The 17,308-nt window shown below is 46.3% G+C and overlaps 1 protein-coding gene across 4 annotated transcripts in view; it reads left to right on the top strand.

The window, feature by feature from the left end:
* GLRA1 (glycine receptor alpha 1) overlaps positions 1-4,466 on the top strand; it is a 38,793-nt gene extending 34,327 nt beyond the window's left edge. Inside the window, exons 8-9 of one of the 4 annotated variants that reach the window (XM_063413713.1) lie at positions 477-492; positions 3,080-4,466. In XM_063413713.1, the coding sequence (XP_063269783.1) occupies positions 477-492; positions 3,080-3,360 (297 nt within the window). In that variant the 3' untranslated portion in view covers positions 3,361-4,466. Of the gene's footprint in view, positions 1-476; positions 493-3,045 lie in introns of all 4 variants that reach the window. The other 3 variants (XM_063413712.1, XM_063413715.1, XM_063413714.1) reach the window with 3 other exon arrangements.
* Positions 4,467-17,308: the final 12,842 nt, after the last annotated feature.

Genomic DNA, 17,308 nt, shown 5'->3' with positions numbered 1-17,308 from the left:
ACAGCCTGCTGAGCACAGGAGCACAGCAAGCTGGGTCTGGCTAGTTAGCCAAGCAGTCCCAGCCAAAAGGGTTGTTCTCAACAGGACAATTTCACACAGCAATGTTCTGGTGTGAGTTCTCCTCCCCAGAATCTGCAGCCAGGGCTGGGGGAGGCAAGCAGGGAGGTGAGGGGTGTCTGTCAGAGAGCAGCACCCCCAGCACCACAGCCTGCAGCAGCCCGGAGGTAAGTGACACCTCTTTTGTCTCTGCCATCTCCGTGTTCAAAAGCATCTGCTTCTCAGACTGACTGCAAATTCCTCCTAGAAGGAAAGAGCTTTATTCTTAGCCTTAGCCTGCTCCATGCTTACCTGCCATGGCTGATCCCAATCCCAGTCTGAGCATGCATGCAGCTCCAACTGTTCCCAGCCTGGGCTCCAACAGCTTTTGTGCTGAGCTGCCACAGCAAAGACTTCACCTCACAGATCACATTAGAAAGAAAGAAAAAGATGTCTGTGATCACAAGGCCAAAGGCACTTAAAAACTGTCCCTATTTAACTGGTAGAATCAGGAAAGGGGTTAGGAAATTTTCAGCACCAGACCTGAGAGGCTGCCCTCAGGAGAGCATTAAAACCCAGTACATTTGCTAGGACAGAAAAAACAAAGACAATTTTGCTGATGAAAATCTCAAGCAAGCCTGTAGGTGACCACCAGAGTCTGCCTTAAATGTTCCTTACAGGTGTTTGTCTACTTTCCATGATCCATCCCATCCAGAAACCCACCCCCATCCCATTGTTTCACTGTCTCAGCCATTAAAGGTCTTTCCCAGGGTCTAACCTGTCCTGCAGCAGCTCTCAGTGTGTGTTTGCAGAACTGCTACCATTCCAGGACAAAGTGGGGGCTGAGGAACAGGAATCCCTGTATTTTTCTGGATTTCTCTCTCTGCTTCAGTCATCCCTTCTGCAAAGCAGGAGATAATTGTTCATTTGTGCTCAATCCAGTCAGGTCCAGGGATGAAAAGTGTTGGGCAAATGCAAGGGAAAAGAAGTCATAGATGAGACCCTCAGCACAAATTGATTTTGTCTGACCAGAGCATGGCTCTGCCATCCCAAAATCAACAAAGCTTTGGTTCAGAAGATGCAGCCTGCTGAATAGAGGCAGAGCTAACCTCACCCACATGGGTGCCTCCATAGTGTATTTATCTGTTCATCTGGATTCAGGCATCCTGTCTCTGGATCTGTGCTGTTGTATGCAGATCAGTCTGTTGATAAAACAATAAAAAAAAAAAAGCCACCAATACACAGATGAGTTTAAAATACATTTGCCAGAGCTGTTCCACTGAACACAAGGCTGTTAGCACAGTCCCTGCCCAAACTCACAGATATTGAATCGGAGCAAAGCATAAACAGAAACACTTGCAAAAGCTAAATGAACAAGGTTTGCAGGCTCATCAGAAAACTAAGCTGACTGCTAATATGCAAATGGGTTAATGCAGCTGCCAAGGGCACTAATTGCTCTGTCCTGATGTCCTGACTTGTCTGAGTAGCTCTGACTGGTTTAGGCATGACACACCAGGCTAAAAAAGTGAGATGTTGCAGTGGTATGGACCAGTCTGGTTAAAATGACACCATCATCAGACCCACATGGAGTGTACTTGGAAACACTTCCCAGTGTGGCTGGTGATGTCTTTGCCTTTCTCCTTTGACATGGCACTTTGAAAAAGGCACTATTGTCTTCTCTAACCCTGGTACAACACTCACCAAAACAAAGCCACAGTGGCCAAAACAAAGTCACAGCCAGTGGCCCCTCAGCAATGAAAAGATAAAAAAATCCAGTAAATTAAGGACTGAGCGGTTTAGGTTAAGCCAGACATGTGCCAGTGTTTGTTTGTGCAATGGGAAAAGAGCAGAGGTAGATTTACCTGAACCCCTGCATTACAGACATGATGAGAAAGTCCATAAGCTCTGGATGTTGCAGAAAGCCAGAACTTGATTTTATTTGGGCAGTTTTGTTTTGCTCAGATATGGCAACGTCCTCTGTGCCCTGCTCCTCCATCCCACACAGCTGCCCGTGGGATGCAGGGGCCATCCAGAAAAGACACTTCAAAGGACAGGGGCAGGGGCAGCAGGGCACAGTGGGCAGGCAGCTGGGTCAATGTTGGGGGACACAGCATGGATCAGTCTCTGTTAATGATTAATTGGTGCCACTGGTCTACAATTAGCCTTGGTGACCTGTAGTCAAGAGACTCTGAATTCTGACTCTGCCTCTGCAACTCACTGCTTGAATTACTTGGGCCAAACTTGGTTTTCCCTGTCATTACATGCCTGTGTTCAACAAAATAGGGCTGAATCATTCTGGGATTCCAGAAAAGTGTTCACCAAAAAGAAAAACAAACCAGCAACACCATTTGCCTTTAGATCGGAACACAAATTCTACTTTTTCTCAAAAAATGGCATTACCACAAGCAGCCACGTCTTACCATTGACCCACAGAAGGGCACTTCAGTTCCTCACCTAAAAGTTGGCTCATGGGGATGGCTCTGGGGTGCTGTGGGCAGGCGAGTGAGGGCTGGTTGCACGCTGCCTGCAGAGCTCTTTTCCTGGACAGCTCCTGGCTCCTGCACATCCATGTAACTCTGTAGGAAGCAGCTGCAGCTTTGGCTACGTGAGTTACATGGAGCCCTCTCCTTCTGGGCAAGCTAAAATCACACAGGCAAAGCAAAGAAGGTGCTGATAGGAGGTGGGGGGGGATAGGGAGAGGCAGAAGCAAAACAGGGGATGCAACTGGAAAAATGAAAGCAGTGCCACAAAGCCCTTCAATATGTCCAAGACCTCAACGGGGTGGAAATAACCAGTCCTGTTCTCCACGGGGTGCCTGGATCCCCTGATTTGCATCTGTGCATCACACAGCTGGCACCCCTCTATAAGGCTGGTCTCCCAAGAGCAGGGGGTTTGCCCGGGGGTGCTGAGGCCGGGGCACGGTGGGAGCACCTCCCCCGTGCAGAGCAGGACGCTGTCAGCGGAGAGCCTTATAGCGAGGGTGCACTGCCTATATCTCATTTTAAGTAGAGTCCCATGCTCAATCTGTTCCAGGAGGACGAAGCCGGCGAAGGCAGGTTCAACTTCACGGCCTACGGGATGGGGCCAGCTTGCCTACAGGCCAAGGATGGCATCTCTGTCAAGGGAGCCAACAACAACAACACGGCCAACCCGGTGCCGCCGCCGTCGCGCTCCCCCGAGGAGATGAGGAAGCTTTTCATCCAGAGGGCCAAGAAGATCGACAAGATCTCCCGCATCGGCTTCCCCATGGCCTTCCTCATCTTCAACATCTTCTACTGGATCATCTACAAGATCGTCCGCAGAGAGGACGTGCACAACCAGTGAGGGGAGAGCAGCAGCCGGGAGGGAGCGAGCGATCCTTTATATATGTGCAATAGCAATGCAGCAATGCATGAATTTAAGAATGCGGCAATATCTACTAAAAAAAAAAAAAAAAAAAGAGTGGGGAGGGGGGCTGGGAGGGACTTTTAATCATGTGAACTGAGGGCAACTGGCACAGGGAGGAGAAAAGAAGCTCTTGATCTGGGGAGCGCAGGGTGGGAGTTAGTTTTACAGCATAGGAAGGTGTGGATTGCTCCAGCAATCCAAGCAGTGTAATATAGTAATATATATTCATGCTTAATTATAATGCAAAAAGAAAACAAAAGAAAAAAAATACCAACAAAAAAAATCCTTTTTTTAGCCTATTAACAGCTTAGATTCTCAAGTCACTGGAATGATTCATGATTCCATGTGCAGAAACTACTGCAATTACGCTTTATCTGACTTTTGCTATAGAAAGGCCATTCCAGTCAAGCACTTGGGGGGAAAAAGCCCTAACAAAAGGGGAAAAGCACCTCAAGAAAATAATTCTGTGCTTCTCTAGGTTTTGCACTTTGAAAACTGGATAGATGGGGAAACTTAAGAAAGAGGCTGTGGATTGCTGTTTATTTTATATATTTACTTTTTTTAGTCACGAGTTTGCCGATCAAACACTTTGTGACTTTTGCATAGAGGAAAGCAAATACATTATCTCTCTCATCCCCACCAGAGAGCATCCAAAGGAAACCCGAGAAGGACATCAGGGCCTTCATCAGAAATCACAGGTACCTTCTGTCCTTTTAAACAACCTGGCAGAACTCCAGTCCCAGGAGGCAGAAATCTTATTCAGAACACTAGAAACGATGAAGGATTTTTAAAATAGTTTTTTGTTTGATTGTTTGTTCTTCTTTTTTTTTTTTTTTTCCAAACCCCTTTCTGCCATGTTTGTTTACAATGGGGGGATGGAAGAAATTGTATTTAAAATATAGAGAAAACAGGCATCTTGATGCCCTGTTTTGACAGGACCGGGCGTGTGGCAATACTGTCAGTATAGGGGGTGGGGGGCAGGTGTGTATAGAGAGAGTAGCTTTTATTTTCTGACATTTCATAGCAGTTATATTAATAGTGAAGCGGGGCCGACGGACCCAAAATTCTATTTTTGTATCTATTTTGGTGCTGCATTTACCTTTAACACGGATGGGAAGATGGAGCAGGCTGCTTTGCCCCTCTCTGCTGCCTGGCAGAGGTGTGGGGAGGCTGGCACAGCTTGGTGGGGATGGGGAAAGGGGGGAGGGAGGTGGGAAGGGGTGAGCAAAGGGGTTTCTCTTTGCCCAGGTGGTAGCACAGGTTGGCATTGGTGTGTTTGGGGTGGGGACAAATGTGCCAAACGCCTCTAGGGTGTTACTTGAAAGCCTGACTTGGGGCCTGTGGGCAAGCCAAGGGCTTGATGTCCCACTTGTCCCTCTGGGCCCCTGGGTGTGAGCTGGCTGCAGCACCCGGGGTGACTCTGTTGTGTTTGTTTGCACTTTAGGGAGAGAGGGGAAAGAGAGCACGGAGGAGGAGACAATCAGTCTGCACTGAAGCACTTGGGGTCAGGTCTGGGTTGGGCATCAGAAGAAGGCAGAGGGAAAAGTGGCACCCACAGGGTGCATCCATTGTCTTCCCTCTCCTGCTCAGGATGGGAGCAGAGCTGGGCTGGGCTGTGGGTCTGCTGCTTGCTGTGGGAGCAGACAGGCTCAGGATGGGAGCAGAGCTGAGCTGGGCTGGGGGTCTGCTGCTTGCTGTGGGAGCAGACAGGCTCAGGATGGGAGCAGAGCTGGGCTGTGGGAGCAGACAGGCTCCCTCCTGCAGAGGCTGGGATAGCTCACAGCAAACTGCCCTGGGGCACTGCCAAGTCCAGTCTGGCCCAGGTCAGCACCTCCCAAGCTTGGGATGGGAGGTTGGAGTCGTGTTTATCCATGGGGGTCCCAGCCAGCATAGAAAGAAGCAGGTGAGAGGATAGGAGAGCCTGGGACCTGCCAGCTGTCCTGCACAGGGATGATGCCAGGAGGAGAAACACCAGAGAAAACACCAGGGCTTGCTGGGGCTGGGTAGAGAAACATCCATCTGCAAGGCTGCAATTCAGCACCTTTCACCAGCACTAAACACACTTTATTTAAGAGGAAAAAAAGAAAAAGAATAAAAAAGAAAGAAAGAAAGGACAAGAATAGAGAGAGGGGAAAAGGGAGAAAAAAAGAATAAAACCACAGTGATCACTGTGTGGACTAGGGCAAATGCTCTGGCAAAGGCCACCCAGTTTTGTGAGTCCCTTTGTACTGCTGAGACAGGGAGAGGTCACAGGGTCACGCAGTGGGAGCTTGAACCAGCACATCAGCCCTTTCCCCCCCCCGGAGCAGCAGAAAACCTGTGGGCTGAGGATTTCTCCTTCCCCTGGCAGACGGTGCTTTCCCAGGAAGGGAGATCTCAAGCAGAGGCGTTATTTGATGCTGGGACAACGTCCCAAGCCTTGGCTGGAGCCCAAGTCTGCTGCTGGCTCTGGGCTTTTTTGCTGAATTATTGAACTCTCCCTGCGTGCGCCAGGGCCGGCTGTGCCAGCTGCGGTTTGCGATGCTTCAAACGGTGTGTCCTTGTCTGAGATGAAAGGCAAACCCAGGGAATTTCCCTCCCTGCCCGGCAGCACAGCAGAGGCTTGGCAACCCACATACCACAGCTCCTTCCTCATGCAGGTGAATGACCTCAAATTGCTGTCATTTGGGCAAAAATACCCTGTCCCAATGCCTGGACCTTGCTCTTTGGAGTGGGGCAATCTGGCCGTGGTTCACACACCTTCCACCCCCCCAGGGCACAGCAGGGCTGCAGGTTTCCTTCCTAAAGGAGCTGCCTGCAGCTCAACAAATCCCATGCACCATCCTCCCACCTAGCTGAGTTTTGGTCCTCATCAAACCCAGACACCGAGGGCAGGAGCAGAGCGAGGGGGAGGAAGACTTTTCCTCCTCACTTCATTCTGCTCCAGCTGTACATGGAAGAACCCCGTGTCCATCCTAGACCTCCTGGGTGCAGATGCACTTATGTCACAGCTCCTGCTTCACCAGAGCTCCAGTGCCACTTCTGGGCACTGAATAAGGCTGGAGGAAGGCATGTAGGGACTAAAAATCATCAGAAAGATGTTGTTTCTTGTCCATACAGAAGCACTTCAGCTGCCAGTGGAGCCCATGGATGTTTAGGGACTGAAATAAGAATCACACTCTTACCAGCCTGTCTCGGCTTCCAGTTCAGCTTTGCCAAGCTCTGGGCACATTTGATGCCCACCATCAGCAGTGTTATTTTCTCTTCCTTAAGCAGCCAGTTTCCATTTGGGCCATTTTGCCTGCAGGGTGGCAGTGAGCAGCACTCACATCCCAACAAGAAACGGGGGAGTCTCGGTGAAGGTGTGACAGTGCTCAGACAACTGTCCCAGAGATGTCCTGCCAGAGAGTTTCACCACCTAGACAAGACTTTAGACTGTCCTATGAGCCCCTGGCAGGTCTGGGTAGTTTTCAAAATCAAAGTTTTTTTGCTGTCTGTACCAGGTTGTGTTTAGTCTCTGTATTGCAAAAGAACTCATTTTGATAGCTTATCTCATCTTTAAAGGAGGCTGCTTTAATGGTGCCAGCAATTATATTTATTAGTAAGAATGCACAGGTTTGATATTGCAGGGTAAGTTCCAGGCATATCGATGGAATTCAACTCTGTAATTGTTATCTCTTCTTAAGAATGAGTCTCAGAAGAAAAACCTCTGAAAAAACCAGCAGTTTTTGGCAGTAAAGAGAGAAAAATTTGCCCTCAGCTTCTTTGGAAAAAGAGAGCTTTATCCCAAATATTATTTCCAGATGTTGCTGGAGATGTAATGCTTTGTGAGCAGGAATTCTTTTTCCTTACACATAAATACAATTGTCGAGAATAAAAAACCACCAGCTTACTATATTTTGATCAGGCAGAAAAGTTTCTCCCACTTAAACACCGGCTCCATCTGGGATCCCAGTGCCATGGAAATCAGAGAGGTGCTGAAGAGGGTCCAGGACAGAGCAGTGAGCACGAGGGATGGTGCAAACTGCAGAGCTCAGCCTTGGCCAAGCCACAGCTGCTGGGAACACTCAGGTCATTCCCTCCATGGCCCTGGTGGTGACCCCAATCCTCCTGTCCTAGAAGCCTTTTCTTGTCAGACCTGGGAGACTGCTCCTAAAATCATCAAACAATTTCAAACTCTGAATATTCTCACATCTTCCAATGTGAGAACTTTTTTTGGCTTTGTTTTCCTCAGACTTTTCTGGAAGATTTTTCTTATTCTTCTGAAGGTCTTTCATTTTAAAGCAAAGCCAAGACAATTCAAATTACACTGTTGGCTGCCCTTTATCTTGACTGTGATTTAAAGACTTTATTTCATTTCCCAATGCTGGTAGAAAAAAGGTTAGAAGCATTTACAATGCGTATTTATTAAAAGAAAGGAACTTACAAAAGGAGAAAAGGCTGTATTCAGTGGTGCCATATTTTTCACAGATTGTATACAATCATATTTTTGTACTGTACTACCATTACTTAATAAAACATAGTTCTTATCCCTGTGCCAAAGACAGACAATATCTTTCAACATCCCATTCCTTACTCCAAAATCTTGATACTGGCAGCAGCAGACAGCACAATGTGGACCCCGGTACCTCAAACCCCAATCCTGCTGAGTTCAGCTCAGCAAAGGAATTATCTAACCCATTCCCAGTTTGGAAGCACCCACACATTCCTGTCTTCTTCTCAAAAGGAGGTGGGTGGAAGGGGCATCTTGTGCTGCTGCTGCATCAATAGTTTTCCATGATTTGCATGGAGAGAGTGCACTAGTTAAGTAGAAAATTGAGATACTTGATTGTTCTTCAGGGTGCTAGGATGAGCACCAAAGCAGAAGCTAATAGTCATTAATTTTAGCATCTTAAATTACTTCAGGTTCTTTAAGTTTTCCCATTCCCTTCTCTCTTCCTCCTTAACAATTATTTCTTAAGGGTAGTGGCACATCTCTTGCTCAAATGAACCTACAGCAGTCTCTCACTTCATTCGAGTCTATTGCACTTTTCTGTGCTCATCTCCCTTTTTTCATTCCTGTGGGGCTCAGTTCCTCAGCACTGCAAACTTTGAAGGGCCTGGGATCTGTGTCTTGGGAAATACAGGGCAAAATACAGCACTAAAACCATTCCCCAAGGCAGGCACGGTGACAGCTCCCAGGGAAGCGCTCTCAGAGCCGACCAGGCACAGAGAGGACTCCTGGGGAACACCAAGGTGGCCACTAAGGGCATTTTTGACTGTGCTCTGTGAAAGCAAAGCAGCACAAGTTAGAGAGAATTCAGTGTCTGGCTGTTATTCCTACAGAGCTCCCTGTTTTACATTGATCCATCCACAGCATTACATTTACATACACAGCAGCTCCTTGTAGGAAATTGGGTCCTTTCATTCTCAGTCTCCTCCCATGGTGTGGAGCAGAGGGCCCCACAAGAAATCAGCTGCTGTGAGCCAGGCAGGATGGAAGGAGCTGGTGCACTTGGAGCACAGCTCCCAGAGCTGCTCCAGCTCGGCCTCAGGTGTTTGCAGTGGGTGAAATGTTCTCCTGAGAGTGCTGGAATGAGCACCCCTGGGTGCTCCCTCGGGTGATTCCAGGCTGCAGGAGCACTGAAGGGCACTGCCCAGGTCAGAGGCAGCAGAGCCAGCGTGGCAGTGGGAAGCACAGCCTGAGGCAGGTGAGGAGTCCCAGCCTGAGAGCCCCCAGCCCAGGAACAATGCCCTCTCTGCCTGCAGCTTTCCTGGTTCAGATCTTCCCTCCCCCAAGCATATTGTCCCAGCATCACTCTGTCTGCTGCTGTAACATTGGAAAGGACACAGATCACAGGGCAGGAAACAAGAAGAGCATTATTTCAGCCCCCAGCAGAGGAAAGTATTGGTTAATTTGTCAAGGAGGATCCTGGCAAAGTGGCAGAGAAGGGGAAGGGGAAGGAAAAGCACTAAGAGAGGTTTATTTTGCATGCCACATCACTCCTGCCACCCAAGGCCAACAGTGCCAACAAGCATGGTGCAAGGCAGCAGGAATTATATTATTGCATTAAAGTAAGACCATCAAGCCTGGTAAACCCAAGCTGCAGTCCTTGTGCACTTCACTGCCAGGTTTCTGAGCAGAAATGATAAGGGACTCTTAGGTTTGCAATATTCCTGCTCTGGGCCTGTTAGACAGTGCTGAAGCCCATCCTGGGGTAGGACTGGGTCCCAGCAGTGCTGGAGCTGGGTCAGCCATGGTTTGACCCAGAGCATGCACAGGGAGAGGGAACAGATGGAACAGAATCAGCACAGATTCTGGGGAAAGGCAGGGGGATTGCTGTGTGTTGGTTTAACCACCCCTGCAGCACTCAGAGCATTGCTGCCTCAAAAAGCACAAGGGAAAGTGAGCAGCAGCAGGTCCCACTCAGGACAGGGGACACAAACCCTGTCCCCAGACTGAGGGTCAAGTATGTCAGCACTTCCAGTACAAAATCATGCATGTTTTCCCTGGCAGAGGATGATACCAGCATAAATAAGCCATCAGCACAGCGTGAATTTAGCTTTTATTTACAGATTTGCCACTTGAATTGCATAAGTAGCTTAAGTCAAACAAGGACACCCTCCTCACCCATCCTGGAAACTGGGGCATGAGGTATCACCAGTAACCACATGCCCAGGCTGTGAGCATGTCACTGCTGTGGCAGACGAGGCAAATTTGGCACAAGCAGGGGCAGGTAGAGCTGCCAGGTCTGAGGCACACAGAGCTCACAGGTAGTTTTTGCTGCTAAGGCTTTTGGGAAGCTGTGCCCAGGAGTGTTAGCACTGTAGGAAGCCAAAATCCCCTTCCCTAGAGGGTCTCTGGGGGGACATCTGCCTTATCCAGGCACTTGGTGATACTGCAGCACTGCTGGGCTACCTGTCTGACAAAAACATGAATCAGGCTGCAGGCTGCAAACCAGCTGAGCCAGATGGCCTGGATTAAACACACCACAGAAACTGGACACTAAATTACAGGTCCAGGTTCAAGCCTGAACCACCCTTGCAGTGGTGACACCATGAGAGTCACAATTACAGTGGAGGCCTGGTAATTGCTTAAAGCAGCATTGCCCTGTCAACAACAACAGAATTGGGGGCTCCAGTGTTTCGTGCTTGACACCTAATCCCCAAACACTGACCTTTATTGAATGAAAACTATGCAATATTGAAGATTGTTCCACAGGAGGTGCCTCAGCCACCTCCCCTGGGTATGCACTCACACAATTTCAGAGGAATCCTCACCACCGTTACTTGTGCTGGGGTGAGGGACCCAGGAGTTCCTGAGGAGCAGGGCCAGCTCTGGAGCTTGTGGTGTGCCACAAACTGTGTTGTGGCCACAGTGTCTCAGCCAGGTCTGCTCTGCTGAGGCTGCTCTGTTAGAAAGCAGAAGAGTCCTAAGAGTTCAGCTCCCCAGCCAAGAGCAGAGTGAGGGAGAGATCTGAAAAGAGAGAGGAAGAGCAGATCAAGGATCATGTGAGGCAGAGGAACCTGTAGTACTCACTCCTTGCTGTAGTTAAGTGCAGTCACTGCAACCAACATGGTCTTCCTGGGAGCCAAGGCTTTAAATACTGCTGCTTATTCCTTGAGGGGCTGGAAAGAGAATTCAGGAGGCTGGACTTGTCCCATGGTAGAGACAAGGGACAGCATGGGCAGTGTCAGCTCTAAAAACAGGGCTTGACAAACCAGCAAGGAAAGGATGTGGAGAGGGGCAGCCTGTGTTATGTAAGAATTGTGCTGGGAACATATCTTGCTGCATGCCAAGGCGTGGGACATCCTTCACAGGCACGAGTGTAACTATCCTGGCAAGTCCTTGGTCAGATGCATGCTTCAACTTGCCATCAATCCCGCTTTTGATCAAGATAACTAGAATAATTTTTTTAAAAAATCACTAATGGGTTAGGCTGTTGTTACATCCTCTCCTCACCATTTTAATAAGTGACTGTGGCCAGTCCCCTTGGCCACAGCAATAGAGCTCAGCTGTACAAGAGATGCTCAGCTAAAAGCTGACCCAACAAAATCTTAGCACAAGGGAGCAGAAGTCCCTTTGCCTTGTGCTTATCTAGGCCAGGGAAACAACTAAACCAGGGCTTTGGAAACACTCTGCTCTGCCTACACTGAATTTGTACTTTCCTTTCTATTCCAATCTTCCCACATCTGCTTTGTTTTTGTCCAGAACACTGTCATTCTTCTAGTTCCAGGGTTAGATCAGAAGAGAAAATAAGCTCAGAAACAGTGTGGACCAAGCTGACAAATCTCCAAGTTAACCTCTTCAGAGTTGAGAATTGTAAAAACAGCACCTCCACACCCAGACTGATGCCCCACCCCACTCCATTCACAGCCCTCCAGCCCTGATCAGTGCCACAACATGACAGGGCATTTAAAAGTCACATTTCAGAACCATAATTGACAAATCCATTCTTAAATCAGGTCAAAACAGCAGGTTAACCTGGGGATCTGTCAGCTTGGGGAGTGCTCGAATTATAACTTTTGGGAAACAAACATTAAGATCCGAACAGTGATGTTATGTGAGAATTTGAGAGGCAGGTAAGCAATTAACCTTCCCCTTGCTGGGAAGAGTGACCTGCTGTGCTTGAACTCTGAGCTCCTCACTGTACAACCAGCCTGGTGTCCCTGTGCCAGGGGGTCAGGGCAGCTCCAGAAGCACACGAGGCACAAAGGCCAAGGGACTTACCTCACCACATGCATGTGGAATGAACGATCCTGAAAAATGCACCACCTGGAGCATCTCAAGCCTACTGTGAAATGGAATTCCTACACAAAAAGAAAAGTTTGTGTGGTTCCCGAGTCTGGTCGTGACATACTGACAGCACTAATCATGGCCAGAGCTCACCTCTTCTTTCATGGACTTATCGAGCTGCAGCAAAGGTTTGACTGTTTCAAAAGAACTGAAATAGGAGGTAACTGTGCTAAAAGCCATTCACACTCGTGTGTGTGTGTGAGATACAGCAAAATTTCAGTGGACTGAGACTGAGAGATGTAAAGGCAAAGCAACACACAGAGGACTTCACCCAAAAATGGCCTGACGTGCAAAGGTCACTGCATTTCACCATCCTGCAGCATTGGTGACACCGCTCTGGAAGCAGCCTTGGAACCCTGAAGATGCACAAGCCTGTCCCCAGCAGTTGTTTGTCACAACCCACCCAAGATCAAACCACAGCCATGAGCAGGCTAAACATCATGGGCAGTGACATTTTATGGACTGTGTTGTCTCTCACCATCTACCACAGTGTACAGCATATCATGCTTGTTATATTACAACTAAGGAGTAATGAAAAATTTACACTTAAGTGACATAAAAAAAAAGGGGGGGGGGGGAGGATCCAGGAATTTCTCCCATCCAACTATAAACGCACACCCATTTACATTGTTTTGTAAATGAATTTAGAAGAAAAATAAAAATATTAAGATACTTCTCTTCAGGACAACCACTGTACATTTGGTTTTGCTTTGGAAGGGAGATACAAACACACATCAGGAGTACTTTCCAATTGAAAATATGCAAAACAAATAGAAGTGGGAACAGTTCAGCACCTAGACAGTGTTTTCCTTGTGTCCTTGATAAACATTATCTCAGTTTCCCTCAGCATTTGCTTCACTAGTCAAACTCTCAGAATCTGGTATCTCAGAATACTTCACAAAAACTTCTGAAAAAAAGAACAAATTATTAAGCAGTGGCATTGTGCTGCCCCACTTTCTGTATCTCTCCCATCTGCAAGCCATTTGTATGAAGAAAATCTTTGTTTCCAAAGCTTGGCTTACTAAAGCTCGTTTGTTTCCAAACACAACAGCTCCTTGATGCTGTTTACAGCAGGGGCAGCCAAAGGCTGGGCTGGCTCAGCAGCAGCAGTGGGAGATGTTCCGGGGTGTCCCATCCCTGTGGCAGCACTCGCTGTCCCCCGGGAGGGCAATGCCAGTCACCCTCCAGCCAGGGTGACAATGTGGGGTTTGCCTACACAGCCCCAAAGAGCTGCAGGATAGACCCTCTTGCACCACAGCCCCTTTATCAGCGTTCTTTTGTAAGTCCTAAATTCAGATTTGAGCTGTTTATGCGGGTTTTCATGTCCAAAAAATAAATAAATAAATAAAAAAGTTTTCCCAAGCTTGTTCATCAACAGGAAAGGATGGCAACAAGGTCAGTGTTCTCCTTCTTCAATCTCATCAGGATCTGAGAAGCAGTGACATTAAATTTGCCCAGTTTGATCAACTTTTCAGCATAGGAAAAAGGAGCAGCTGCTCTTAATAGGACAAAACTCATCTCCCTTTATGTGAGCATCTTTAAAACAATGAAAGAGCTGCATATGCAGCTGTTTTCATTTTCTCCTTCCACATCTCACAGAAAAATACTCTGAGTAAGAATCCCTGGAGTTAATGTAAGGAGGAAAGAAGTGGGCAAATGCTCTCTGAGTACCTCTACTGGTTCATTTACAAAAGTTGAAAAGAGAATGGAAAAGTCAGTGATTTTTAATTTTCATGTTATTCTCCCTTCAAGAACAAAGGAGGCATGTAAGAAATACAAAATATTCAGTGCAGTCATATTTAAAACATAAGATGTAGAATTCTTCAAAAGGAATAAATCAGCTTAATCATGAAGTACTTACATGTCTTCTCCCTACCCATCTTAAAAAAGGGATGTCCCAATGTTTTCTGTATGAATTTACTATGTATACATATGTATAAATCTACACATACACAAAATTGGTATGGCCTTACACTCCCTTTAAGGATATTTTGGTCAGAGTGCAAAGCAATTGCTTCTTTCAAATCAGTATTTTTACATCATGAAGACATAAAACTGTAACTTAAGACAATTTGCATGACCACACAGCCACAGTGGCAAACTATTTTTCTGGCTTGTAAAAAAATTTTAAAACAGAAGTTCTATTTCAGCAGTTTGAAGATGGAATGTAAAGTTTCTGCTGTTAAATGTACATAAAATATATTTATTGAATCATACATTCATGCTGATTCCAATAAAGAAATTAAAGATTTTTCTGAAATTTCTCTCCCTGGATTTTTACTGCTGGAGGTTCTACACAGCAGCTGGAAACACAAAGAAAAACGTATTTCTTGTACTATTTTGCAAGCTAGGACATTATTTGTACATAGCTTTAAAATTCTTCAGTAGATGAAGTGACCTTGGTTGCAAACACCCAAAATGACATTTCAGAATGCAGGACTGCCTCTCACACTGAATCACAAAGATGAGCACAATAAAGTATTTTTCCTTCCACTGTCAGGTGCTTTGTCAAGTTTGAAATATCACCAGTGGCACATTAGATCCCCCTTGGCTTGGCAAATGGCATTTTGTGACATAATATAAAATAGAAGGGCACCATCCTGCCCTTCAGATCTGAGAACATGCCATTACTTTAAAAACTGTCTTTAAGTAATGAAGGAGTTCGAAAGAATTTTACCCTGTTTTATGTCTCATAACCAAAAAAGTTATTAATGGTCCACCTTGCTCCATTCTTCCATTAAACATGCAAATAAGGATAAAGATCTTACTGTGGGGAAAATAAATCATCAATATCTGCATTCCCAAACACACAAAGATCTCAGCTCAGCTTTAAAAAATAAGACCCACACAAGTCTGCTGGTACATCCCAGTACTCCAAAAAATGCTGCTCAAGGGGTAACTAAACACTTTTAATTGTGCAATGCTCTTGAAGGAAAAGGCTGCAGAGGTAGAGTACAGCTTATAGTTCTGGTTTGGATGCTACAAAACACCCCTTCAAGTGACATGTCCTGATTTCCACTTGTCTTATACTATTAAGATCAGCTAGAAGAGGCCAGATCACACTAGTCACACATGAAACACTCTGTACTCTCAGGAGGGCAGATCAAGGTATCATGACCATGAAGGTTACTCCAAACCTGCCCATGTGGCTTGCCATGGGTGCTAAAGTCTGACAGCTCTAGGCAGCTTTTCTTCACTTCCCAACTCCCTGCAGAGCAACGGGACACCAAGAGCATTTCAGTACCACCACCTCCCTGAGTGGAGGCACTAGAAAGGAGACCCATACACAGTCTGATTCATTTCAGACAGCATTTGGTTCCTAGAAAGAGCTGGACTACCTTGGTTATTAGAGGTCAGCCCTCTTGGAGCTCCTGCAGCCCACTGCAGGCAGCTGAGGCAAATCAAATTGTTTTCTTCATAGTCACCTTCAAGAATGTATGCAAAGCACTGGAGGCCTTAGAGAAGAGTTACCGAGGTTTTAACAGTACAGGAAGGCAGAAACCAGAAGGGCTGGAGCCTACAGAAAGCCTAAACATCCAAACCAATGTGCAACATTTTACAGGTTTCTTCAGAGGACTTTGTTATTTGAGTCACAGAGCCACCAAAATGCAAATACCAAGAGTCACTCTACAACATTACTTGCTTTTGAGAAGTATTTCTTTACAAGACATTCCAACAGAATTTTATGTAAATATTTTATTTTGCCTGTCATCTTGGGACAAGAACATGACTTTCTGGGTCAACATATAGAGTATGATTTATATGAGAACAAGCACACACTCCACCCTTTCAAATTCTTTACTGACACTCTTCTTTCAAATCAAACAGCAATGAGCCAGAACTGTCCAGCTCCCACTACAGAAATGGGGGTTCAAGCTTATGATGCTTGATGCAGATTTGGTTAAGAGCTGTAAAAGCTTCTATTAAAAGCACTTTGATAACTCTGAAGTGCAACCTGTTACTGCAGTCTTCGGATTTAATGTCAAGAACAGTAGGAAACCCAACAAAGGGGGGGGAAAAAAAACATATCACAAACAATAAGGACAGGGTTCAGTGACGGACCTCCATTGCATACTTTCATCTCACAGGCATTCCTGATAGGAAAAATGCAGACAGCTTTCGTTTTTTAAAAAAATACCAGTTACCACCACAAGAGGAAGCAGCAGAATTTCCCCAAATGCTGGCTGTGAGAGCACACCACAGCTCACACTCTCCCTTGGTTCACTAAGGTATCAAATCTTCAGGTGCACAGGGTAAGCAGGCCAATCCCAGACACAGTCTTAAGGAGGGAAGGGGCAAACAGTGTAACAAATGAGAAAAGAAAAATAAAATAGAAACCAGCACTCCAGCAACATTTAGTACAACCAGTTTCAACCAGTAAGTCTGGCAAGGAAAAGGCAAAACATGACTGTTGGGGACAGGTAACACCGAGGGCAGCTCTGCTCCAGAGCTTACAGCAAGCACAGGCCAAGAGATGATGCACTGCATATGCACAGTCATTATAGTCATAAACCAAGAAACATGGAAACAGTGACACCTGACACATCAGCAAACCTCCTATGCAGCTCTACTGTGCTGCCAAGAGACCTGGAGGTCTGGTGTAGACACAAATCCACCATTTCTATCCAGATGTTTAACACCAGGCACTACAGAAATACTGCTTTGTGCAACACCATCTTACAGGATCTCTTGGATTGAAATTACCCAGTTTTGTATTTTATTTTCAGTTTCATCTTCTTTCAGAGGCAGTGGAGAGTGTTCAACATCTTAACACCAGGACAGACAAGCACCTTCCATACTTCTCATGAAAATTCCTTCTTATCCACTTCAGGTCTGAAGCAAGGAATGAAGTACTGCAAAAATAACTATTACTTACAGCAGTTGGAACTGTAAAGCATATGACACAGGTATTTTTGCTTTGCTTGTACTTTTGCAATAGTTACAACAAGACCAGCTTCAAGTTCAAGTTATTAACTTCTGCATCCAAAAAGTATTTGTTTTCAGTAATTTAAATGTAGCCAAAGTGATGCACAGAAGGCATTACAAGCTTTAGCTACAACCACCTCTACCTTGTAAACCTAGTGACTGAAGAGCCTCTTTCCCTTGGAAAAACTCCAACATACTCTTGAC

This window comes from Prinia subflava, chromosome 16 (assembly GCF_021018805.1).
Source record: "Prinia subflava isolate CZ2003 ecotype Zambia chromosome 16, Cam_Psub_1.2, whole genome shotgun sequence".
In the NCBI taxonomy this organism is placed as follows: domain Eukaryota; kingdom Metazoa; phylum Chordata; class Aves; order Passeriformes; family Cisticolidae; genus Prinia; species Prinia subflava.
This window is presented reverse-complemented; position numbering and strand designations above follow the sequence as displayed.